At 43.1% G+C, this 25,591-nt stretch overlaps 1 protein-coding gene across 4 annotated transcripts in view; it reads right to left on the bottom strand.

Annotated features, from left to right (window-relative positions):
* elovl5 (ELOVL fatty acid elongase 5) overlaps positions 1–25,591 on the bottom strand; it is a 156,639-nt gene that overhangs the window by 92,779 nt on the left and 38,269 nt on the right. For 3 of the 4 annotated variants that reach the window (XM_072251111.1, XM_072251113.1, XM_072251114.1), the window contains one exon: positions 983–1,048. In XM_072251111.1, the coding sequence (XP_072107212.1) occupies positions 983–1,040 (58 nt within the window). In that variant the 5' untranslated portion in view covers positions 1,041–1,048. Of the gene's footprint in view, positions 1–982; positions 1,049–2,613; positions 2,701–25,591 lie in introns of all 4 variants that reach the window. The other variant, XM_072251112.1, reaches the window with a different exon arrangement.

Below are 25,591 nucleotides of genomic sequence, written 5' to 3'. Positions count from 1 at the left end.
TCCTAAACTCTACGTCTTTGGAATGTGGAAGGAGGCTGAAGCACCTGGAGTAAACACACATGGTCACAGGGAGAAGGTGCAAACGTATTACAGGCAATGGCAGGAATTAAACCCTAATCAGTGATAGCTGGCACAGCAACAGCTTTACACTAACTGCTACGACACCGTGCCACTCCGAATTATTGCACGCAATCAATGATTGAACTTCCGCAGCCCTCTGGGTGCAAAACTCTAAAGGGTCACAACCTTCTGAGTGAATAAAGCTTTCTTTAATTCAGTCTTGTATGGCATTTCTTTGACTTAAAAGAAAATATATCTGAAATTTCTGGATGTATATGAAATAAGGTCATGCTAATTAAGACACCCAAAATCAAAGTTCATAGTTTAGAGTAAACTTATTATCAAAGTACATTTATGTGACTATACATTACTTTCAGATGCATTTTCTTGTGGACTTTCACAGTAGAACAAAGAAATACAATAGAATCAACCAAAAACTATGCACAAAGTCTGTCATCCAACCAATGTGCAAAAGAAGACAAACTACATATAAATAAAGATAGATAGACAAATAAAGCAAGCAAGCTGAGAACATGAGTTGTAAAGTGTCCTTGAAAATGAGTCTGTAGGTTGTGGAATCAGGTCAGAGTTGAGGTGAATGAAGTTATCCTCAACTCTGAACTGATCCCACAACCTATGGACTCAATGTGGTTCTTCTCACCTATTTTTGTTAATCATTTCAGTTTCCCTTTGAGTACTGTTGAATGATTATTCAGCTAATGGGTCACCCATTAAAATATCTGTGCTTCTAACAGATGCACAGTACATTATCATCAACACTCCTGTCACAGGCTCAATTAATACCCACATAACGATGTTCTAGATCTTGCAATGTAAAGTAAGACGTTAATTGCTCTCCTACAGAAACCCTTGCATCACATTACAAAGTAAGGCTTGAAAAAAAATCAAAAGTTTTACTTACCTCTTGGCCCAAACCACAAAACAAAATAGTGATTTAGAGTCCTGTCCAAGGCTTCCATTTTAGTATCTGTAAAATCAAGCAAATAACAGAGTAAATAGAATGTAAGAAACTTCAATAATTGTCAATATTGTGTCTCATTCTCTACATGATACACTGAGCAGGAATGTTGCTTTGATCTTGGCCAGGCCTCAGTTAGAATATTTAATACACATTATCATCCCTTGATGGGTAGTAGTGAGGATTTGGAAAAAGTCCAGAGAAGGTCCATTAGACTAATTCCCAGCATAAAGTATTTAGTAATCGAGATAGTCTGAAATATGTGGGATTGGCATAGACTTAGGAAAAATATGATTGAGAATTACAAGGTTCTAATACAGTTAACTCCTTGTTCCAATACTATAAATTTAGGAGGGCTAATCTTGCCACAGAAACCCTATGGACAACTACACTATCCATCGGGTCACCATCAGTCAAAGGCACTCAACAATGAACTTCTACAGCTTTAGAAACCATGCAGATGACACAAAGATTAGTGGTGCTGCGGATAGTGTAGAAGGTTCAAAGTTCAAAGTAAATTATTATCAAAGTACGTATATGACACCATATACTACTGTGAGGTTCATTTTCTTGCAGGCTTTCACAGTCGAACAAAGAAATACCACAAAAATAAAATGAGCTGTTGGGGGTTACAATGGGACATCGACCGGAAGCAGAGCTGGGCTGAGAAGTGGCAGATGGAGTTCAACCCCAAATAGTGCAAAGTGATTCACTTTAGAAGGTTGAATTTGAAGACAGTGTTTGTCGACAGGATTCTCAGCAGTCTGGAAGAACAGGGGGATTTTGGACTCCATGTCCATAGATCCCTCAAAATTGGCACACAAGTTGATGAGGTTATTAAGAAGATGTATGGTGTTTTGGCCTTCATAAGTCAGGAGATTGAGTTCAAAAGCCACAGGTAATGTTGCAGCTCTCTAAAATCCTGATTGGACCACACTTGGAATACTGCTCTGGTTATGTCATTAGAGGAAAGTTTAGAGATAATGCAGAGGAAATTTACCAGGAGACTGCATGGACTAGAAGGCATGGTTTACGAAGACAGTTTGTGTGAACTATGACTTTTCTCTCTGGAGCAAAGGAGGATGAAAGGTGACTTCAGAGAAGTGCGTAAGATGATAAGAAGCATAGATCGAGTGGACAGCCAGAAACTTTTTCCAAGAGCAGTTATAGCTAACACAAGGGGGCATAACTTTAAGGTGCTTGGAGGAAAGTATAGGAGGAACGTCAGAGGGAAGTTTTTTTACACAGTGTGGTTGGTGCATGGAAAGCCCTGTCAGAGTTGGTGATAGAGGCAGATACATTTGGGGCATTTAAGAGATTCTTAGATAGGCACATGGGTGACAGAAAAATTGAAAGTAATGTGGGAGGAAAGGGTTAGCGTAGGTTAAAAAGGTCGCACAACATTGTGGGCCGAAGGGCCTGTGCTGCTCTATATTTAAACCATAGTTTAAGAAGAAGAGTGTGGCCATTATCCAGGGGTTTAGGGATTCCTCAGCCATGGGCTGAAGTGGTAGTGGGAGGATATTTGATATTATCACCAAAATTAGCTGTTTCCATTCCTACAGAATACTGACCCTCTTCAACTGGCTGCAGACTCGTGTGGACATAGCAACTCACTGAATTCCAGCAACCATTTGGTCCTGGTTGAAAAGACTCACCACCTACAAAAGGGAACAGCTTTAGAACTCGAGTGATTGCAACTCCTAGGCCAGTTATGTTTAACTGGTTGGGTCTTACCTTATTATATTTAGAGCTACAACACAGTAACAGGGCTTTCTAGCCAAATAAGCCCACACAGTCCAATTACACCCATGTGATCAATTAACATACTGACCAATGCCTTTGGAATGTGGGAAGAAACCGGAGCACCCAGAAGAAACCCATACAGTCACGGGAAGAACATACAAACTCTTTACAGACAGCAGCAAGAATTTAACCCCGGTCATTGCCACTATAATAGTTTTGTGCAAACTGCTAACTTACTGTGCTGCCCCTCTGGGATGCAAAGGAACTTTCTAGATCTTTCTTTCCACCAACCATCCTGAGAGTTTACCTGTGATTTTTCTATTGTCTCTCCCAAGAAGGGTTTAGCCCAAACACCATGATACATGAGGCAAGACATCACAATTGTGTGGAACCTTAAGCCCTCAGTTCTGAAGTCTTGTCACAATCACAGCTTGATCCCTTAGAATGTGAACACCTGCCCCATAGGCAGTGAGCTCTCTACATCGTTGTCATTCTGTGTTGCAAAGACCTTAATTTTCCTCATACGCTATTTTCACCAGGAGAAATTCAGTATGATCCATAGAATCAAGGAAGCCACTACACATGGTGTAGATTTGCAGTGTCCTAGCATGGAATGAACCATCCCCTCCTCCCTCATCTGCCCATCACTCTCCCTCACCTGGATACACCTATCACTTGCTAGCTCTTGTCCATTTTCTTCCATAGATGCCACCTAACCCACGAATTTCCTCCAGCATGTTTTGTATTGTTTAAGATATCCCTCTCACTTTCCTCAGCTAGCCTATCCCCACCTTTCAAGGGGAGAAGGAGGTCAGTTTTTTTATTGATGCATTGCAAAAAGCATCCTATCTGGATGCACCGTGACTTGGTAGAGCAACTGCTCTCCCCGTTACCACAAGGAACTGCAGAGAGCTGTGAACACAGCTCAGCACATCATGGAAACCAGCCTCTCCTCTATGCATATTGTCTGCACTTCTCACTGCCTCGCTAAAGCAGCCAGTATAATCAGAGACCTTACTCAGCCTGAAGATCTCTGTTCTCCCCACTCCCAATGGGCAGAAGATACACAGGCCAAAAGCACATACCACCCACTGTTAAGAGACTTGGACTGGTTCACTAGTACAAGATGGATTCTTGATCTCACAGTCTTCCTTGTTATGACCTTGCACCTTATTGTCTGCCTGCACTGCACCTCCTGATACACTTTATTCTGCATTCTTCTATTGTGTTACCTTGTTCTCCCTCAAAATACTGTTGTAATGATCTGATCTGTCTGATCACCATGCAAAACAAGCACTTCACTGCATCTTAGGGTACATGGGACAATGGTAAACCAATTCCACTCTAATTCCAAATCCAAACTGGGAAGCTGTGCAGGCACTGGGAAAGGCTTGTGCGATTAACACACATCCCTCGACACCCCACCCCCAGCCCCCCACCTACCTTATGGTCTCAGCGACCAGCCATTGCTGGTATGGCTGGTTGCCATCTTAAGGCTATGCTGACATAGCTGAGTTCTGGATGGTGTGGAGAGGAGGAGGGAAGTCCAGGAAGTACTCCACACACAGGCTGACGTGATGGATGAAGGAGCTTTGAGGTCACCAAGCTCTGTTGCTAGTTTTCTAAGTCTGCTTTTAAAAGACACCCAAGCTTCAGATATAGCTCAGTAGTCCATATTCTCATTACCTACACACAACCCAAAGTCTCCAACTGGGGCCTAAGCTACGAACCTCCGGCATTCTGTCACACACCAACGCTCCATAGACCGGTGTCACATAGCTTTTGCTATTAAACCATGACAGCCATTCACTAAACAAGCTAACAAATTTGGGTCAGATGTGCTGAGGAACATGTCCCTCTTTCTAAGACATAGGAGCTGAATTGCACCATTTGGCCCATCAAGTCTGCTCCACCATTCGATCATGGCTGATTTATTATCCCTCTCAACCTCATTCTCCTATCTTCTCCTCATAACTTTTGAAACCCTTACTAATTAAGTACCTATCAAACTCCAGTTCAACTATATCCAAAGACTTGACTTACGCAGCAATTTGTGACAATGAATTCCACAGATTCACCACCCTCTGGCTTAAGAAATTACTCTTCATCTCTGTTCTAAAGGGACATATTTAAGTCCCAATTAGTTAACATTTCATCACAGCAGTTATGATCAATTTTCCATTTCCTACAAATCATGATTAATTTAATTATATCTATCATTTAAACCATCAAGTTTGCTAAAATATTACCCTCCTGATGCTTCCACACCTTTAAGTTCACTGCCGTCACGGACGAATACACACAGGGTATAAGTGCCGTGAGAATGATCTTATTGCAGCAGTAGTACAGTACATTACAAACATGACCAACATGGTTAAAATAGACTTAAATTAACATAAATTATAGATAAAGTACACAACAAAATAAACTAAAACAACAACAATAGTGTAAGTTGAGAGGAAAAGGAAATATACTCCAAAGTAGTGTAAGGGTTTTTCAAGTTGTTCCAAAAACTGATGACAGTGGGGAAGAAGCTGTTGTTGCACCTAGGGGTGTGGTTCTTCAGCCTCCTGTACCATGTCCATAAGATACAGGAGCGGAATTAAGCCATTCGGCCCCCCGTCTGCTCCACACTTCAACATGGCTGATTTATCATCCCTCTCAAACCCATTCTCCTGCCTTCTCCACAAAATCTTTCACACCCTTACTAAACAAGAGCCTTACTAAACCTCCGCTTTAAGTATACCCATTGACTTGGCCTTGACCTCCACAGCCGTCTGCAACAATGAATTCCACAGATTGACCACTCTCTGACTAAATGGCGGCATCGAGAAAAGGGCATAGCCTGGATGGTGAGGATCCTTAATGATGAATGTCACCTTCCTGAGACATCAACTCTTGTAGATGCTCCTAAACTGTGGAATCCAATACCTAAAAGTATAAGGGATGCAGATCCAGTTGACACTTTTAAACAGCAGCTCAAAACTTACTTACTTAACCTTGCTTTTAATTAACATCTTTTTATCTTTTATTTTCATGTTTGCATGAGATCCCATTGTGAAGCACTTTGAACTACATTGTTAGGATGAAACATGCTCTATAAATAAGTTCTATCATTATAATTTTCATTTTCTTCTCAGCTCAAGTTGGTGAAACCTGAGGTTTGGGCATAGCCAAACACACCCACTTCTCAATAACTAGGAACTTTCGGACTATTCCAGTGGTGTTTAGTACTGTGGCTTTAGCAGATTTACATAAATATTGCAGTGTAGCCCTAATTGTATATGCTATTGTGCAATGTGTTTGGGATGATACAAGTGTCACATATTATTATTACGATTATCATTATCATTATTATTTTAAACATTTTTTCTCAGTTCAGGCTGGTAAAACCTGAGGTACGGGCCTAGCCAAGCACACTCATTTCTCAATTGCTAAGAACTTTCAGGCTATTCTTGTGGTGTTTAGTATTGTGGCTTTTAGAGATTTAAATAACTATTACTGTTTACATAGATATTAAGCTTTACTTGCTTAATGCTATTGTATAGTAACTTTGGGATGATATCAGTTGTAGATATTACTATTGGGGCAATGAATCCACTGTTCATGTTCCATAGTCTTTCAATTTCCTTTTTAAAATCAGCATACTTCTGCTGTTTTTCACTTATTTATTTCTGTAAGTTATGTGTGTTTGGAACGACTATATTGATTAAGTAAATTGTTCTTGCTTGTTTATCTTATATTATTATATTCGGGCAGTTATTATGGATTGTCCCATCTGTAATAACCAATCGGTCGCAATATAATTCATGAAACTCTTGATTCTAAAACTGGATCAGGCTCATATTTATAGTGAGATATGGTTTCTTTTAAAAACGCAAAAAACAGGAATTCTGCAGATGCTGGAAGTTCAAGCAACACACGTAAAAGTTGCTGGTGAACACAGCAGGCCAGGCAGCATCTCTAGGAAGAGGTGCAGTCGACGTTTCAGGCCGAGACCCTTCGTCAGGACTAACTGAAGGAAGAGTGAGTAAGCGATTTGAAAGTTGGAGGGGGAGGGGGAGATCCAAAATGATAGGAGAAGACAGGAGTGGGAGGGATGGAGCCAAGAGCTGGACAGGTGATAGGCAAAAGGGATACGAGAGGATCATGGGACAGGAGGTCTGGGAAGAAAGACGGGGGGGGGGGACCAAGAGGATGGGCAAGGGGTATATTCAGAGGGAAAGAGGGAGAAAAAGGAGAGTGAGAGAAAGAATATGCGTATAAAAATAAGTAACAGATGGGGTACGAGGGGGAGGTGGGGCATTAGCGGAAGTTAGAGAAGTCCATGTTCATGCCATCAGGTTGGAGGCGACCCAGACGGAATATAAGGTGTTGTTCCTCCAACCTGAGTGTGGCTTCATCTTTACAGTAGAGGAGGCCGTGGATAGACATGTCAGAATGGGAATGGGATGTGGAATTAAAATGTGTAGCCACTGGGAGATCCTGCTTTCTCTGGCGGACAGAGCGTAGGTGTTCAGCAAAGCGGTCTCCCAGTCTGCGTCGGGTCTCACCAATATATAAAAGGCCACATCGGGAGCACCGGACGCAGTATATCACCCCAGCTCTTAAACTCTGCTCTTAAGCGCATCTCCCCCATTTCACATACATCTGCTCTCACTCCATCCTCCCGCCACCCCACTAGGAATAGGGTTCCCCTGGTCCTCACCTACCACCCCACCAGCCTCCGGGTCCAACATATTATTCTCCGTAGCTCCCGCCACCTCCAACGGGATCCCACCACTAAGCACATCTCTCCCACCCCCCCTCTCTGCATTCTGCAGGGATCGCTCCCTACGCAACTCCCTTGTCCATTCGTCCCCCCCATCCCTCCCCACTGATCTCCCTCCTGGCACTTATCCGTGTAAGCGGTACAAGTGCTACACATGCCCTTACACTTACTCCCTTACCACCATTCAGGGCCCCAAACAGTCCTTCCAGGTGAGGCAACACTTCACCTGTGAGCCGGCTGGGGTGATATACTGCGTCCGGTGCTCCCGATGTGGCCTTTTATATATTGGCGAGACCCGACGCAGACTGGGAGACCGCTTTGCTGAACACCTACGCTCTGTTCGCCAGAGAAAGCAGGATCTCCCAGTGGCCACACATTTTAATTCCACATCCCATTCCCATTCTGACATGTCTATCCACGGCCTCCTCTACTGTAAAGATGAAGCCACACTCAGGTTGGAGGAACAACACCTTATATTCCGTCTGGGTAGCCTCCAACCTGATGGCATGAACATCCACTTCTCTAACTTCTGCTAATGCCCCACCTCCCCCTTGTACTCCATCTGTTACTTATTTTTATACACACATTCTTTCTCTCACTCTCCTTTTTCTCTCCCTCTGTCCCTCTGAATATACCCCTTGCCCATCCTCTGGGTCCCCCCCCCCCGTCTTTCTTCCCGGACCTCCTGTCCCATGATCCTCTCATATCCCTTTTGCCTATCACCTGTCCAGCTCTTGGCTCCATCCCTCCCCCTCCTGTCTTCTCCTATCATTTTGGATCTCCCCCTCCCCCTCCAACTTTCAAATCCCTTACTCACTCTTCCTTCAGTTAGTCCTGACGAAGGGTCTCGGCCTGAAACGTCGACTGCACCTCTTCCTAGAGATGCTGCCTGGCCTGCTGTGTTCACCAGCAACTTTTATGTGTGCTGCTATGGTTTCTTTTATGAGTTAGTATTTTAAAGCAAGCTTTTGCTGAATGATAATTGCCACTTGATTATACCTGTATAAGTAATCAGATTGAGTTAAACTGCTGCAGAATCCTGTAATGTGTTGGAGTGTTTCTGTTTTTTCTTGGCATTTTCTATATTTATCGTTTTGAATTTGTTGGTCTTTTATTGAGTATTTTTTAATAAGTGTGTGTGTTAACCACTGAGTCCTGTACCACCACAAGAACCCCTCTGTTTCTGGGAAGAGGACTTCAACTCTAAGCCAGGTGTTCAACGTCTCCCTGTTGGCATCTAATCTCCTCAGATTGTGAGGATATCTTTCATGGAGGGTCATGTTCTTCCATTGGTTAACCTTTTCTTCTATAGTGATAATTTCTTCATTTTTCTGGGATGTGTTTTCATTTAAGTTGAGCAGTGTGTACTTCTTGTCAGAGTTGCATATGCTCGTGTGGAGTGCTGAATCCTATTTTCATTAATGAAAATATATCCTTAGAAGTTTTATTTGACTGTTGTGCAAATTCCTTGTATCTGTTATTCCTCTTCCTCCTTCTGTCCTAGGTTATTATTATTGTTATTATTATGTCCTCAATGGTGAGAAGAGCTGTATTTGTGATGGAACAGGCCCTGTATCACCACGCTTTGTAGCCTCATGAGCTCCTGTGCAATGGAGTGGCTATACCGGGCCGTGAGGCAAAAACTAGACAGACTAATCTTTGCCAGGTGACAGACCATTTGAGAGCATAAACTTAACCTTCAGCAATTCTATACACATGAACCTAGAAAAGTCTGCTGGCAGCCAGCAAGTGTGAACAATGGTCATGAACCTGAAAGATTGCTTAAGCATAGCTTTCCCAGAATCGAGGCAAAAATAATGTGCAAGTAAGAGGAAACAGAAAGCAAAACAGAAGCCACAGACCAAAGTGAGTTAGGGTCATGGATCCATAGAGTCACACAGCACAGAAACTGTTATGGGCCTGTTGCCAAGCTTAGCTTTCTAACACAGTAGCTGAAACTTCTAGAGATCAAATAGTTGTTTTTGAGTAAGTTAAACTTCCAAACAATATTCTTTGTTCAGCTTCTTCTCATAAACAGGAGCCAGTTTTCTGGTCTTAATGTAAGTGCTAAGCAGTAATCAGTCTGAAGTTAAAAGGACAGCTTTGCAACCAAACAGCACTGTCTATAGATAACAGACTGCTGGCTCACAGTGAGACACAGTATAAAATAACAGGGTTATGTTAATTGACCTGTATCAAACCAGACAACATTGGCTAAGTTATTTAGTTCAAGGAAGCTGGCAGACCAGATTGATCCTATCACATAGCACATCAATATATGATCTATTGTAAGATCTGTGTACCCAGAGAATCAGCTTCAATTTTTGGGTATCTGGGATATCTGTCCCCAGAAGCTTGTAGACCATCTGTGTGAAAAGGTAGCCAAAAAAAACCCAGTATAAATGTAAATGAGCAGTCAGATTTGTGAGGTATGGTCATGGAACATCAAGGAGAATGAAAGAAACATGGGTGAATGAGAATCCGTTCCTCTGCCTTCAATTTCTGCAACAGACTACTCGCTTGTCTGCATCTCATTAATATGTCTTTTTCGTTTATAGGAATTGTATCCGTATTTTGGGAATCTTTTGTGTTAGAAATTGCTTGTAATTTGGAAATCTTTTCTCAGATCGAAATCCTCTGTGAGCTTTAAGTGTGTTTTTAGAACTTTATCTAAATTTAAATGTGCATCACTAAAAATAAATTGAAGTGTTTAAGCTACTTTGTTTGCTGGAAGTATCTCCTCTATGGTGGGGGGGAAAGGGATCCCACCACTCAAATAGTGGATATTGGCACCTAAACTCACTGTGGAGGATAATCTAGTCTTTGAAGACTAGGTAGCTAGAGTATAACCTCCCTTTACATATAGCTATCTATATCAGATGGGGCTTAAGATTTTCGCAGTCAGCAAACTTAGTACCATCACAAAACAAGCCCTTTGGCCCACAGTGAATATGCTGACCACTGTACTTACCCATACTAATCCCAGTTACCCAAATATGGTGCTTTTGAGAGAGCCTAGGAGGGAATATGGGTGGGAGCCCAAACCCAAAAATGGCACGGGACAGTGCCAAAGGAAATCATCAAATATGCCCCGTTTAGGACTACTACAACTGAAATCCACAGTCACAGCCATGGCACAGACACGGATACAAGATAAAAGGGGAGAGGCTGAGAGGTAACCTCAGAGGGTAGTTAGTACCTGCAATGAACCGCCAGAGGAAATGGTTGAGGCGGCTACAATTGCAGTATTTAAGAAGCTTTTGGATAGGTACATGACGAGAAGAGGATTGGAGGGTTATGGGCTGAACATGCACAACTGGGATTAGCAGGAAGGATGCTGTGGCCGGCACGGACCAATTGGGCCAAAGGGCCTGTTTCCACAGTATTTCTCTATGACTCTAGGAAATGCAGGTATAGTGTTGGGTTAATCTGAAGCCTAGGCAAGGCAAAAGGGTTGGTGCAGAAAAGATACTCCCAGGTTGACAAAAGGAAGCAGCCTGGAGTTTGGCTTCTACCCAAAGGTCAAGAGTACACAAGCTGCAGAGCCAATCTCACTGCATTCCGTTAGACCTTGACATCAGACTAAGTGTCACGTAAATGCAAGGTACTCTATCTCCATATGAAATAAACATCACTTTGTCCTAGCTGCAATGTTCCAATGAAGAGCTGCTTTTTATGTTACAAAAGATTCAGATTCAGATATGGATTTATTTACCGTCAGTACATTGAAATTTACAGTGAAACGTGTCGTTAGTTATTTACTTGTCTAGAGATACAGAACGGAACAAGCCCTTCTAGTCCAACGAGCCACACCGCACAGCTATCCACCTATTTAACCCTAGCCTTAACATGAGACAATTTACAATGACCAATCAAGCTCTAACTGGTATGTCCTTGGACTGTGGGAGGAAACTGGAGCACCTGGAGGAAACCAATGTCTTTGTGGGGAAGAACATACAAATTCCTTACAGATGATGTCAGACTTGAATTTGAACTCCAACATCCCAAGCTGTAATAGGGTCACTCTACCATAGCGCCCATTGTGTTAAAAACCAACACAATCCAAGGATGTGTTGGGGGCAGCCCGCAATTGTCGCCACACATTGTAGCACCAACACAGCGTGCCTACAATACTCTGGAGAACCAGGCACAGCAAGCAACAAAACAGCAGCAGCAAAACATGCCCCATCCTCCCCTCCCCCCAACACACATGTGTGCGTACACACATACACAGAGTTCTCCAACCCCAGGCCTCCGGTCTTCAGGATTCAGCCATCAGGCCATCAGGCTTAGACTTCCAGACTTCTGATCAAGCTTCAAGTTTGCTGTCATTATCAACTCATGGACTAGCCCATGACAGGACCCCGATATCAACCCCTGGACTAGCCCATGACAGGACCCTGATATCAACCCCCAGACTAGCCCATGACAGGATCCTGCTATCAACCCCTGGACTAGCCCGTGACAGGACCCCGATATCAACCCCTGGACTAGCCCATGACAGGACCCCGATATTAATCCCTGGTCTAGCCCATGACAGAACCCCAATATCAAGCCCTGGACTAGCCCGTAACAGGACCCCGATATCAATCCCTGGTCTAGCCCATGGCAGGACCCTGATATAAACCCCTGGACTAGCCTATGACAGGACCCCGATATCAATCCCTGGTCTAGCCCGTGACAGGACCCCAAATTCTGGGCTCGCCCGCTCACCAGCCTTCATGCCTCCTTGTGTCTCCGGCTCACACGGACACCCACTCCTAGGATCCACCGACCTGGGACACTTTGATATCCACAGATGTCCTTTGTCACCCGTCCACCTCGCTGGCCTTTGAGCTCAGAATGTTCTTAAGTCCATCACCCCCACCAGGGCACAGGCTGCTGACAGGAGCTCACCAGAGACCTCTGTCATGGACCAGTCTTTCAGAGTGGAGCCCATCATAGATCCTTCCTCTTCCCAGCAATGATGAGGTCTTTGGAGTTTCTGTTGGGGTCTCTATAGCGCTGGGTTTTTGGCGGATGGGGCTCCTAGCCCTATGCCCAACCCTCCTTTCATAGCTGGGCTTGGGATTCATCTATGGAGGAGGTAACTTCTCCACATTCCTGTCTATAAACCCCACCTGACCCATTAATCTCCTCTCTTTGTCCCCAAAAACATCCTTACAAACTTAAACAACTATTATCTGAGTTACGACCTCGATGGAAACCATAACTCAGCTCCATGTTGACAGGAAAAGTTTATTCACCTACAAAACATTGTACGTAATTAGGGCATCATAAGCTATTTATGGTGTCAAGTTCAAATATGTTTAGCACATAGAATACAACACGGGATCAAGCCTTTTGGCCCACAATATTGCGCTGTACCAATAAAATTAGCCATCAAATGGCCAACTAGTATCTTCTGCCTACAAAATGTCCATATCCTTCCACTTTCTTCACATTCATATGTCTATCTAAACCTCTCTTAAATATCCCTACTGTATCTCTCTCTACCACTACCCCAGGCAGTGCATTCCAGGCACCTACTACTCTCTGTGTAACAAAACTTGCCCCTCACATCTCCTTTGAAATGTTCCCCTTTCAACTCACATGCATGCTCATTGCTGGAAGACTTTCAACCCTTGAACGAAAATATTATGTCACTCATAATGTTATAAATCTATATCAGGTGTCCCCTCAGCCTCTGGCTCACCAGAGAAAACAACCTAGTTTTGTCCAATGTCTCATTATAGCACATACCCTTTAATCCAGGCAGCATCCTGGTAAACCTCTTCTGTACCTCCTCCAAATTATCAATATCCTTCCTATAAGGGTGACCAGAACTGTATGCAATACTCCAGATGTAGCCTAACTAGAGTTTCATAAAGCTGCAACAGAACCTCCTGATTTTTCAGCTCACTACCTCGACTAATAAAGGCAAGCATGTAATATGCCTTCTTAACCTCCTCATCAACCTGTTAACATATTCGAGCTACTAAAGGGCCCACTGTTCTCGAAAATCCCCCAATGTACCTTTAAAGACCGCATGCTCCTTCCCTAAGGACACCCCGGGAACAAATGTAACCCCGGAAGAGAGGCAGGCAGTACCTTCGACTACTCACCGGCAGTACCTGTGAATGGCCATTTTGGCCAGTCCTGGGAGCAAACCAACCAGCAAATCCCCCAAGCGACCCATCCCCGTCTATACTGGGTGACCGTAGATCAGGAGCCTGGAGCTGAAGTGTAGCCATAACTTGAGGAGCAGCCCCTTCAGGGTTCAAATAGAGGCTGCAACCTCACACATCCCGCATACACATGGTATGCGTGTTATTTATTATCTGTTGCTGAGAACAGAGTTTCAGGCATTTAGGCAGGTCAGCATGTACCAGTGGAGAGCAATTATTTATTTATTTATTTATTTGGCGATAACAACACCAGGCCCAACGAGTCACACTGCCCAGCAACCCACTACTTAACCCCAGCCTAATCATGGGACAATTTACACTGACCAATTAACCTATTTACCACCATGTCTTTGGACTGTGGGAGGAAACCGAAGAACCCAGTGGAAACCGATACATGCATGATTAGCAAGTACAAACTTCTTACAGACGGCGACAGAATTGAACTTCGAACTCCAATGCCCTGAGCTATAATAGTGTTGTGCTAATTTAAATATGAGCTTTATTACATCAAAACATACAGTGGAATGTGGCATTTACATCATTGTTTTTGCTATGTGCTGGGGTCAGCCCATAAGTGTCACCATGCATCTGTGCTAATATAGCATGCCCACAACTCACTAACCCTAATCTGTATATCTTCAGAGCAGAGATGAGGAGGAATTTCTTTAGCTACACAGTAATGAATCTGTGGAATTCATTGCCACAGATGGCCAAGTCTTTCTGTATACTGTATTTAAAGTGGAGATTGATAGGTCCTTCCAAAGATTAGAGGAGAATGGGGTTGAAAGTGATTAAAAAATCAGCCATGATGGAATGGCAGAGCAGACTCGAAGGGCTGATTGGCCTAATTCTGCTCCTATATCTTATGGTCTTACGGTAGTTGGAAAGTGGGAGGAAACCAGAGCAACAGACAAACCGCTAGAGGAACTCAGAAGGTCAGGCAGCATCTGTGGAGGGAAATGGACAATCAATGCTTTTGGTTAAGACTTTTCATCAGGACTGGAAAGAGGGGAGGTAGTCAGTATAAAAAGGTAGCGGGGGGCAGGATGTAAAGGGTGGAGTGAGAGCTGGTGAGTAGCAGCTGGATCCAGGTGAGCGGGGGGGGGGAGAGAGAGGCAGATAAGCGAGGAGGTAATGTGGGCATAATGTTAGAAGCTTGTGGGTGATAAGGGGAGGAAAACGGAATCTAATAAAAGAGTAGAGCAGACCACAGAATGAAGGAAAGGGAGGAATGTATGGGCAGTAGGCAATCAAGAGGGCAGGAGGGGGTAAAGAAATGGGATGATGGGACCAGTAGAGTAAGGAGAATAAGTGAGGGTGGAGAGAAGTGGTTGCCGGACAATAGATAAATCGACATTCATGCCTTAAGACCACCAGACATAAAAATGGAGGGCTACGTAGGAGTAAAGTGTAAGATTAGTCTTAGAGTAGGTTAATAGGTCAGCACGATGCCATGGGCTGAAGGGTCTGTATTGTGCTGGAGTGTTCTAAGTTCTATGTTACCCTGAAGGGGACTACAGACAGAGGATGGAATGGGGAGTTAAAGCAACTCGCAACCAGATCCTCAGGGCACCCCTTCAGAATGAGGACAATCACTCTGCAAAGCGATCGTCTGATTAGTATTTCAGTACTAACCCTTCCATAATGGATCTATATCTAATATTTATGGTATGGTGTTGGGAATGAGAAATATTCCTTTAGACAAAATTAAAAATCTCTGGGAACAAGATTTACAAATTCCAATTTCTGAGGATACTTGGAATGAAATTTTTAAATTGGTTAATACCTCATCGTTATGTGCCCGTCATTCCCTTCTACAATTTAAAGTGCTTCATAGGGCCCACATGACTAAAGATAAGCTCTTTCGTTTTTTTATCGGCTATATCTCCCTATTGTGATAGATGTAACAATGGAGAAGCTTCACTAATTCATATGTTTTGGACTTGTCCGAGTCTTGAAAAATATTGGAAGGAAGTGTTCCAAACTTTTTCGGTGCTTTTTAAAGTAAATTTTAAACTTAATCCTTTGACTGCCTTATTTGGTATTGTTGGAGGAAATTGTATTATTTTGGAGTCACATGATTTGCATATTTTGGCCTTTCTGTCTCTTATAGCCAGGAGGGCATCGTTGCTTAAGTGGAAGGAAGCCACTCCGCCTACTCATACTCATTGGTTAAATGATGTTATGTCATGTTTAAATTTAGAGAAGATTCGCTGTTCAATTTCTGAACATAGACAAGATTTTTTAACATTGTGGGGACCTTTTTTAAATTATTTTCAAAATCTTTGATTTGCTATTAAGCACAGATGTTGGCTAACAATATGTTTTATTATATGATAAGAATTTTTTCCTTTTTTTTTTAACCAAACAGCTGGTTTTTTTTCTGGTAGTGGGTTTAGATTTTTTTTTGTATAATAAAATGATCTCTTTTCAATATTATGTTTAAATTTAATGTGTACGGGTATGGAGTAATGAGACTATATTTGTGATTTCAATATATTGTAATCAATATATATTATATATCCTACTGTACTCTGTATTCTTTTATGTAAGAAATCAATAAAAATATTGAAAAAGAAAGTATTCCGTTACTACATTGTAGAGGAGATTGCAGTGTTCCCAGCATTTTCTGTTTTTATTGCAGATTTCCAGCATCTGCTATCACTAACAACTTCAAAAAACACTAGCACAGAAACAAGCCCTTCAGCCCATCTAGTCCATGCTGAAGTATTAATCTGCCTAGTCCCATCAATCTGCATCTGGCAATCGCCCTCTATACCTCTCCCATCCAGGTACCTATCTAAATTTCTCTTAAATTTTGCAATCAAACCCGCATCTACCACTTCCTCTGGCAGCACGTTCCACACTCTCACGACCCTGAGTGAAGAAGTTCCCCTCAGGTTCCCCTTAAACATTTCACCTTTCACCCTTAACCTGTGACCTCTTATCCAACCTCAGAGGAAAATGCTAACTTGCATTTACCCTACCTATACCCCTCATAATTTTGTATACCTCTATCAAATCTCCACTCATTCTCCTACACTCTAGGGACTAAATTCCTAACCTATTCAACTTTTCTCACTAACTCAGGTTCTCAAGTCTCAGCAACACCCTTACAAGTTTTCTCTGTACCCTTTCATTGATATTATTCCTGTAAACAGGTAACTAGAAATGCGCACAATACTCCAAATTAGTCCTCACCAAGGCCTCCCTTGTTTTATTTTCAAAATAGCTTTCACAGCTTCAGTAAAATACAAGGGGAGACTGATAAGTTCGTGGCCTAAGGTGGAAGGAGTCAACTTTAGAAAACCTTGTACATTTATTTTTCCTACATTTATACACTTAGTACAGCGGTCGTAGAGCATACGGACAAAGAAGTCGGTGTCTAGGACCTCCAGAAGTCAACCACAGCAGGGGTGATTGATAAGTTTGTAGCCTAAAGTAGAAGGAGATGAGAAACTTCAAACTTTCTGCACTTTCACTCAAAGAGTTGAACTGCACGTGCATGTAACGAAAGCTGCAAAACTCACCTCCTTCTGCCTCAGGCCACAAACTTATCAATCACCCCTGCTGTGGACCACTTCTACAAAGAAGGGATCTGTATGTTCCACGACCGCTGGACTAAGTGTCTAAGGTACCGTGGACTTCTCCAGATGTTTATAGGTCGATGTAAGTGACCAGTTTGTCAATGAGGAAGAAAAGCATAAAAGTCAGCAGGGAAAGCTTTGTCCCTTAAGTTATAAACACAAGAGATTCTGAAGATGCTGGAAATCCAGGGTAACATACACAAAATGCTGGAGGAACTCAACGGGTCGGACAGCTTCAATGGTGAGGAATAAACAGTCCACATTTCAGGCTAAGGTTCTTCATCAGGACTGGAAAGGAAGGTGGGGGGGGGCGCAGGGGCAGAGCGAAGCCAGAATACTAAGGTGGGGAGAGGGGAAGAAGAACAAGCTGGCAGGTGATAGGTGAAACCAGGTGAGGTGGGTGGGTAGGGAAGGGGAAATGAAGTAAGAAGCTGGGAGATGATAGGTAGAAGAGGTAAAGGGGCTGAAGAAGAAGGAATTTGATAGGAGAGGAGAGTGGACCATAGGAGAAAGGGTGGTGCGAGAGCTGGATAGGCTGCCAGCAGAAGTAGCGGATGTGGGCTCGACTGCAACACTTAAGAGAAGTTTGGATAAGTACATGGATTAGAAGGGTACAGAGAGCTATGGTCCTGGTGCAGGTTGATGGGAATAGGCAGAATAACAACTTGGCATGAACTAGATGTGCTAAAGGGCTTGTTTCTGCATTGTAGTGCTCTACGACATGTTTTAACACTTCTTGTGCATCATTGTGTGGTACGGAAGCTACAAGGCATCAGACCATAGGACCCTACAGAAGGTGGTAAATAAAGCTGCCATGAAGATCACAGAGATCTCCCACTCCCCTACTTGTGACACTTACCAGCAGCATTGGAGACAAAGGGTACAAAGCATTGTTGAGGATCTCCACCACCCATCCCACAATCTCTTTGATCCAGTACCATCAGGAAGGAGGTACAGGAGCATCAGGACTAGGACTGACAGACTGGGTAACAGCTTCTTCCCTCAGGCTGTGAGACTAACTAACACTGCCACCACTGAGATCTCGTCACTAGGACAGTAGGCTGCTTACAGTTTACCTTTACTGTGCAAAACCTCCACTTGGAATTATATTTTATTGATTTACTTATGGTAATATTTTGGTTTATGAGCTGTGTGTGATATATATTTTGTGGGTGCACTGTGGACCAGAGGGACGTTATTTCATTTGTTTGCATATATGTACTGTCAGGTGACAATAAATGTGAACTTGAACTTTTTCCAAATGTGCAAAGTTGTGTAATTAACCCAATTCTTAGAGTCTTCTCCATCACTAAGTAAGAGCAGAGCAATTCAAGTGTATCTCAGTTCTGTATTCCTATCTACCTCCAAAAACCTTTCACCCTCCTGCTTATCAACAACCTACCCCTTCCTTAAAAACACACAAAGACCCTCTTAAATTCCACAGATTCTGAGAAAAATTGCTCAATATGGTGTAAGATTAAAGACTGAAGTTAGTGAGCGTGGAGATAGAAGCTTAAAGATCGAGTCTGCAAGTCTGGGCCAAGGAAGCCTGATGTGTGAGTCTCAGAGTCCTGGGCCAAGGGCTGGAGGCCTGGATGTGGCCTCTTCTAGAGATGGAGGCCTGTCTGTGTGTGAGTGGATGGAAGGCAAGAGTTTTGTATTATTGTTGTGTTGTGTTGCTCTGCCAAACATTGCGGGGATGTTCTGTTGAAACCGGAATGTGTGGTGAAATTTGCGGGCTGCCCCCGGTACACCTTTGGTAGTATTGGTTGTGAATGCAAATGCTGCATTTCACTGTATGCATGGGAAATAAACTTGAATCTGAATCTAATTTAAAAGGGCAACTCCTTATTTGTCAGACACAAGAGTATGCAGTTTGTCAGCAGTGGTCTCCTGGACTAGCTTCTCCAACAAGCTGCAGCCCCATCCTTTCATCACCTCTCAGCATCTTAGATGTTTGATAAGCACACCAACAATGTTTTTGTGTGATCAGTGTAAGAGAACTCCCCTGGTAATCTACTTCACCACATGTTCTATTTGTGATCTTTCCCTGTTTCCCATTAGACAACTATTATTTTTATACCATTTTGTTTCTGTAATTTTGCTTTCGGACTAATAGGTGAAGAATTCCTTTTTCTTCAACCCTTTATGTCTTCCGCCTATCACCTCCCAGCTTCTGAATTGCCCTCCCGCACCCACTCCTTCATTCCCCCCTCCCCCACCTTCCCCTCCCCAGCTTTTTTATTCTGGCTTCTTCTCCTTCCTTCCAGTCCTATTGAAGGCCCAAAATGCTATTCCTCTCCACAGATGCTGCCTGACCTGCTGAGTTCCTCCAGTATTTATAAGTGTTGCTCAAGGTTTCCAGCATCTGTGGTAAGTCTTGTGCAACAACTATTAAGTTAAGTTTTTGTACTGCGTACAGCAGGAAAGCAATACTGTGACAATAACAAATTCACACACAAGATCATAACAGTTAAACACCTGAGACAAGAACTGCCTTCTCTCAAACAAAGCAGACATCTACTGGGATGAGATACAATATGGGCGCAGCACAAGTGAAATCTAATTGATCTAAGTCAGGTGAGATCAAATTGACTGCAGCTAAGGCAGGAAGCACTGGGGTATGAGGAATGACAGTAGATAAAGGGATTTGGGGTTCTACTAAGAGTTTAGTATTACAGTGGCAACTGCTAAGTGTAGCTAGGCAACTAATTGTTAGAAAATCTCGAAATAACAGTGCCAAAGTCACCTGTTAACTTCATTAACACAGGCACCTGGCATCTGTGATACCTTGTATATGTATCACCGTGTGGCTATGTGAACCTGTATGTGTTTGTGTTTGTGTCTGTGCCTGTGTTCTCTGTGTGTGCATGTGTGTGTGTGTGTGTGTGTGTCTGTGTGTGTTTGTGCGTCTATGCATGGCAGCAGCTGTGTGGGGACGGGGTTCATTTTCCGGAGATGGAAAGAACAACCAGAAGACTGCAGAAGAGAGCCAGGAGAAATGCAGCCATGGTTGCCACCACTACCACATGTACATGTCCCACCTGCAATAGAGCTTGTGGGTCCAGGATAGGACTGTATAGTCATCAAAGATCTCACCATTAAAGGAGTGGACGTCGTCATCGGATTTCGATGGACAACTGAAGAGACAGAGAGAGAGATGCATGTGAATGCTTTTGTGTGTATGTGCGCATGTGGTCTGTGCCTGTGCATGTGTGTGTATGTGTGTGTGTGTGTGTTTGCACACGTGTCTATTTTCATGCATGTGCGTTCACACCCGTGTGTGCAATGCATGTGCTATGTGAATGAGTGTATGTATACGTTTGTTTGTATGTGTGAGTGTGTGTGTATGTGGATTATGCTGAAGACGATGTCTTTGAGGGCACAGATCAGGTTGAAGGGCAGAGAAGGATCCAATTGTACAATATAGTGAAAAGAACAAGACAGAGCCCCATCAGACTACTCGTTGTTGACCTTGCTCCATGAATAACATAGCAACGATGAAATGGGAAATAAGCCCTTCACGTAAGAAGAGGCCCACTGCTGCTTATCAAGAGCCTAACACTGTGCAAGGAAATCCCATGGTAGAGCACTACACTCTCCACACACTGCCTTATTTGGAGATACTGTAACAGAGGTGTCAGAGTTCAAGAAACAAGCCGAATTCAACACAAGCCCTACCGCCCATTCTGTGGAGCAGGGTACAAATATGAACGGTTTCATTCCGACACTCCAGCACGAAAGATCAGTCAAATCACAAACACGAGAAAGTATGCAGAAGCTGAAAATCCAAAGCAACAGACATAAAATGCTGGTGGAACTCAGCAGGTCAGGCAGCATTGATGGAAATGACTACAGTTGATGTTTTGTGCTGAGACCCTTCTTCAGAACTGAAATGGAAGGAGAGAGACGCCGGAATAAAAAGGTGGGAGAGAGGGGAAGGAGGCTAGCTGGAAGGTGAAAGATGAAGCCAATTGGGTAGGACACCAGCTCCAAAAGTTTATAAGAGATGTACAAGATGATGAGAGACATAGATGGAGAGGACAGCCAGAGATATTTTTCCAGGGCAAAAATGGCGAAGACAAGGCGACATAATTTTAATGTGATTGATGGAACATATGAAGAGGGGGGGGGGGGGAATAAGCCCACAATTTACTAACACTAACTCGTACAACTTTGGAATGTAGGAGGAAACTCACACGGTGACGGGAAGAATGTGCAAACTCATTACAGACTGGTGGGGGTCAAATCCCAATCACTGATCACTGGAACTGTAAAAGTGATTGCGCTAATGTGTTGCCCAACAGGGCCATGCCATCTTCTCACATCTACCATCAGGCAGGAGGAACAGAAGTCTTAGGACTCATACCACCAGGTTCAGGAACAGTTATTACCTCAACCACCAGACTCCTGAACCACTGGGGGTAACTTCACTCAATTCCCACCACAGCCTATAAGGAGTTTGTACGTTCCCCCCATGACTACGTGGGTTTCTTCCGGATGTTCCGGTTTCTTCCCACAGTCCAAAGACTTACCAATTGGTAAGTTAATTAGACATTGTAGATTGTCCAGTGATTAGGCTAGGGTTAAATCAGGAGATCGCTGGTCTGCGTGCCTTGAAGGACCGGAAGGGCCTATTCCATGTTGTATCTCAATCAATAGCTCAATCAGTCAATCATAAATAGAAAGATAGATAGATAAACTTCATTCTCCCATCACTGAACCGTTCCCACATCCTATGGACTTACTTTCAAGGACCCTTTATCTCATTTTATTGATATTCCTTTCTTATTTCTTCTTCTTCTTATTATTCCTTTTTTTTGTTTTTGCATTTGCAGTTTGTTGTCTTTTGCACATTGATTGGGGGTGGTCTTTCATCGATTCAATTGTATTTCTTGTATTTCTTGTGAATGCCCACAACAATATTAATCATGATTATATATGGTGACATATATGCACTTTAATAATAAATTTACTTTGAATTTTGAACTTTACATTTTGAAGAACAGTTACTTCCCTCAACCATTCACTTCTTGAACCAATGTCACAATCCTAATCACTGCATTATGGCTACTTTGCACTACAATGGACTTTTTATTGTTCTAATTGTGTTCTTCCTTGTATAAATTGTGTATAATTTATGTTTAAGTTTTTCTTGTAAATGTTGTGTATCTGATGCTGTTTGCCTGCAATATTGCAGCAAGAAAGTTTTTCATTACACCTGAGAAGACCTGTACAGAATTAGGTCTAATCCCCCGAACATATGTCGTGAAATCTGTTGTTTTGTGGCAGCAGTACAGTGAAAGGCATAATAATTAAAAATATTATAAATTACAATAAGTAGTGCAAAAAGAAAGTAAAAAAAGGAAAAAAAAATGTAAGCAACACACACAAAATGCTGGAGGAACTCAGCAGGCCAGGCAGCATCTAGGGAAAAGAGTACTGTCGACATTTCAGGCTGAAACCCTTCAACAGGACTGGAGAAAAAACGCTGGGGAGTAGATGTAAAAGGTGGAGGAGGGAAGAGAGAAACATAAGGTGATGGGGAGGGATGAAGTAAAGATCTCAGAAGTTGATAGGTGAAAGAGACAGAAGACTATGGAAGAAAGAAAAGGTAGGGGGGAAAGGAGCACCAAAGTGAGTTGATGAGAGGGCAAGAAGATAAGTGAGAGTGGAAAATAGGGATGGAAATGGTGAAGGGGGGGGGGTGTATCAGGCATTACCAGAAGTTTGAGAAATTGACGTTCATGCCATCAGGTTGAAGGCTACCCAAACAGAATAAAAGGTGTTCTCCCTCCAACCTAAGTGTGGCCTCATCACGACAGTTCTCCCACGGCCTTCTGTCTCTTTCACCACTCAACTTCCAAACTCTTTACTTCATCCCTCCCCCTTCAGGTTTCACCTCTCACTTTGCTTCTCTTTCCCCTACCCCACCTTTTAAATCTACTCCTCAGTTTTTTTCCTCCAGTCCTGCCAAAGGGTCTTGACCCGAAAGGTCGACTGTACTATTTCCCATAGATGCTGAGTTCCTCCAGCATTTTATGTGTGCTGCTTAGATTTCCAGCAACTGCAGATTTTCTCTTGTTTGCGAAAAAATTGTGAGGTCATGTACATGGATTCATTGTTCATTCAGAAATCTGATGGTGGAGGGGAAGAAGCTGTTTCTAAAACGTTGAGTGTGTGTCTTCAGGCTTCGATACCTCCTCCCAAATAGTAGTAATGAGAAGTGGGTATGTCCTGGTGATGGGGATTCTTAATGACTGCCATCTTTTTGAGGTATCTTCTTTTGAAGATGTCCTCAATGCTGGGGAGGCTAGTGGCGTGATAGAGCTGACTGCAGGCTTATCCGATCCTGTACATTGGTGCCTCCATATCAGATGGTGATACAACCAGTCAGAATGAGCTCCACTGTTTATCTGGGGAGGCTAGTGCTCATGATGAAGCTGGCTGAGTCTCCCAACCTTCTGCAGCTTGTGCACTCGACAATAAACCCCACCTAAGAGTTTGTAAGGAAATAGATGAGGAGTGAGGAAGTTTTCTCCATTTGAGTTATGTAACAACAACCGCCCAGGTGTATGCAAGGTTACAGTGACTCTGAAAACATGCACTCATTGGCAATTTCTATTTTGCATAACATCTAAATGCAGAGATAGCCGTCCTGATGATTAAATGGTTAGGAATACCTGCAGGTGTACTGTTGAGGATTCCTGCCACCCATCCCACAATCTCTTTGACCCACTCGCATCAGGAAGGAGGCACAGGAGCATCAGGACTTGGGCTACCAGACAGGATAACAGCTATTTTCCCCCAGGCTGTGAGACTAATGAATAACCTGCCAGCACCGAGGTCTCGTCACTAAGGCAGCAAGATGTGTACTGTTTGCTGTGTACTGTTTACCTCTGCTGTGGACTTTACGTGCACTTTGAATTATATTTTATTAACTTATTTGAGGCAATATTTTGTTTTATGTGCTATGTGTGATATATGCATTAAGGGTGCTCTGGGTATCAGAGGAACATTGTTTTGTTTGGTTGTATAGACGTACAGTCAGATGACAATAAACTTGAACTTAAATTTGAAGAACACAAGAACAATTAATGCTCAGGACATGACAAATGCCGTGACATGCAGCTTAATCTGTGTTCACTTCATCCATCAATGAGAGACTGCATACTTCCTCAACCGGAAAAAGCTTTAGAAAGTTGCACACTCAGCTAGCTCCATCTTGGGCACAAGCCTCCCCAGCAGAGGACATCTTCAAAAGGCAATGCCTCAAAAGGTGGCAGCTATCACTAAGGACCCCACCCACCCAGGACATGCCCTCTTTACATTGCTACCAAGAAGCTACAGGAGGTTGAAGAGACACACTCAACATTTTAAAGAACGACTTCTTCTCCTCTGCCATCAGATTTCTGAATGGATAATGAACCCATGAACACCACCTCACTTCTTTTTTTTGGCATTACTTATTTAATTTTACATGTATGCAGTACTGTGCAAAAGTCTTAGGCACCTTATATATGTGCCTAAACTTTTTCACAGTACTCTGTGTGTGTGTATATATATATTTAAACAATAGTCATAATATAACAATTAAATTAATATTACTATGAATTACAATAAGAAAAAAATATATATATATATATAAAAAACAAGGAGAGGAGAAGATGGTGGCGCGACGCAGCTCGCAGCGGCCACTCCGGTGAATGATATCTGTTATCTGTCAAGTAGGGTGCCATGCACAATCCTGATTTGATGGAGACAGACATGACAGCACGGAAGAACACCTGGTGAAACTTCTGAAATGCCTGTTTCACTGCCGCTGCTGCTGTGTGATCCAGAATCTCCGGAAGGGAAGGCCCCGAGTCCTCCGCTTTGCTTGTTGCTCGGCGGCCGGGACCGGGGTCGAAGCGCTCGGCAGAGATGGTACTCGGTGCTCGGTGTCGGAGGGCTGGTCGGAGGCTCGAAGTTTTCGGATAGACTCCGAGTTGGCTGTGATCGGGTGCTTCCTGGTGCTGCATCGGCAAGTTTGCGGTGCTGGAGGTTCACGGCAGGGAGAGTTTCTCCCTTCTACCGTCTGCATGAGATGACGGGGCTATCGGGACTTGAGACTTTTTTTACCGTGCCCATGGTCTGCTCTTTATCAAATTACGGTATTGCTTTGCACTGTTGTAACAATTATGTGGTTTTGTCGGTTTAGTCTTGGTTTGTCCTGTGTTTCTGTGATATCTTTCTGGAGAAACATTGTATCATTTTTTAATGCATGCATTTCTAAATGACA

This window comes from Mobula birostris, chromosome 2 (assembly GCF_030028105.1).
Source record: "Mobula birostris isolate sMobBir1 chromosome 2, sMobBir1.hap1, whole genome shotgun sequence".
Lineage (NCBI taxonomy): Eukaryota > Metazoa > Chordata > Chondrichthyes > Myliobatiformes > Myliobatidae > Mobula > Mobula birostris.
Note: the sequence above shows the minus strand (reverse complement) of the source record. Positions and strands in the feature narration are given on the sequence as shown.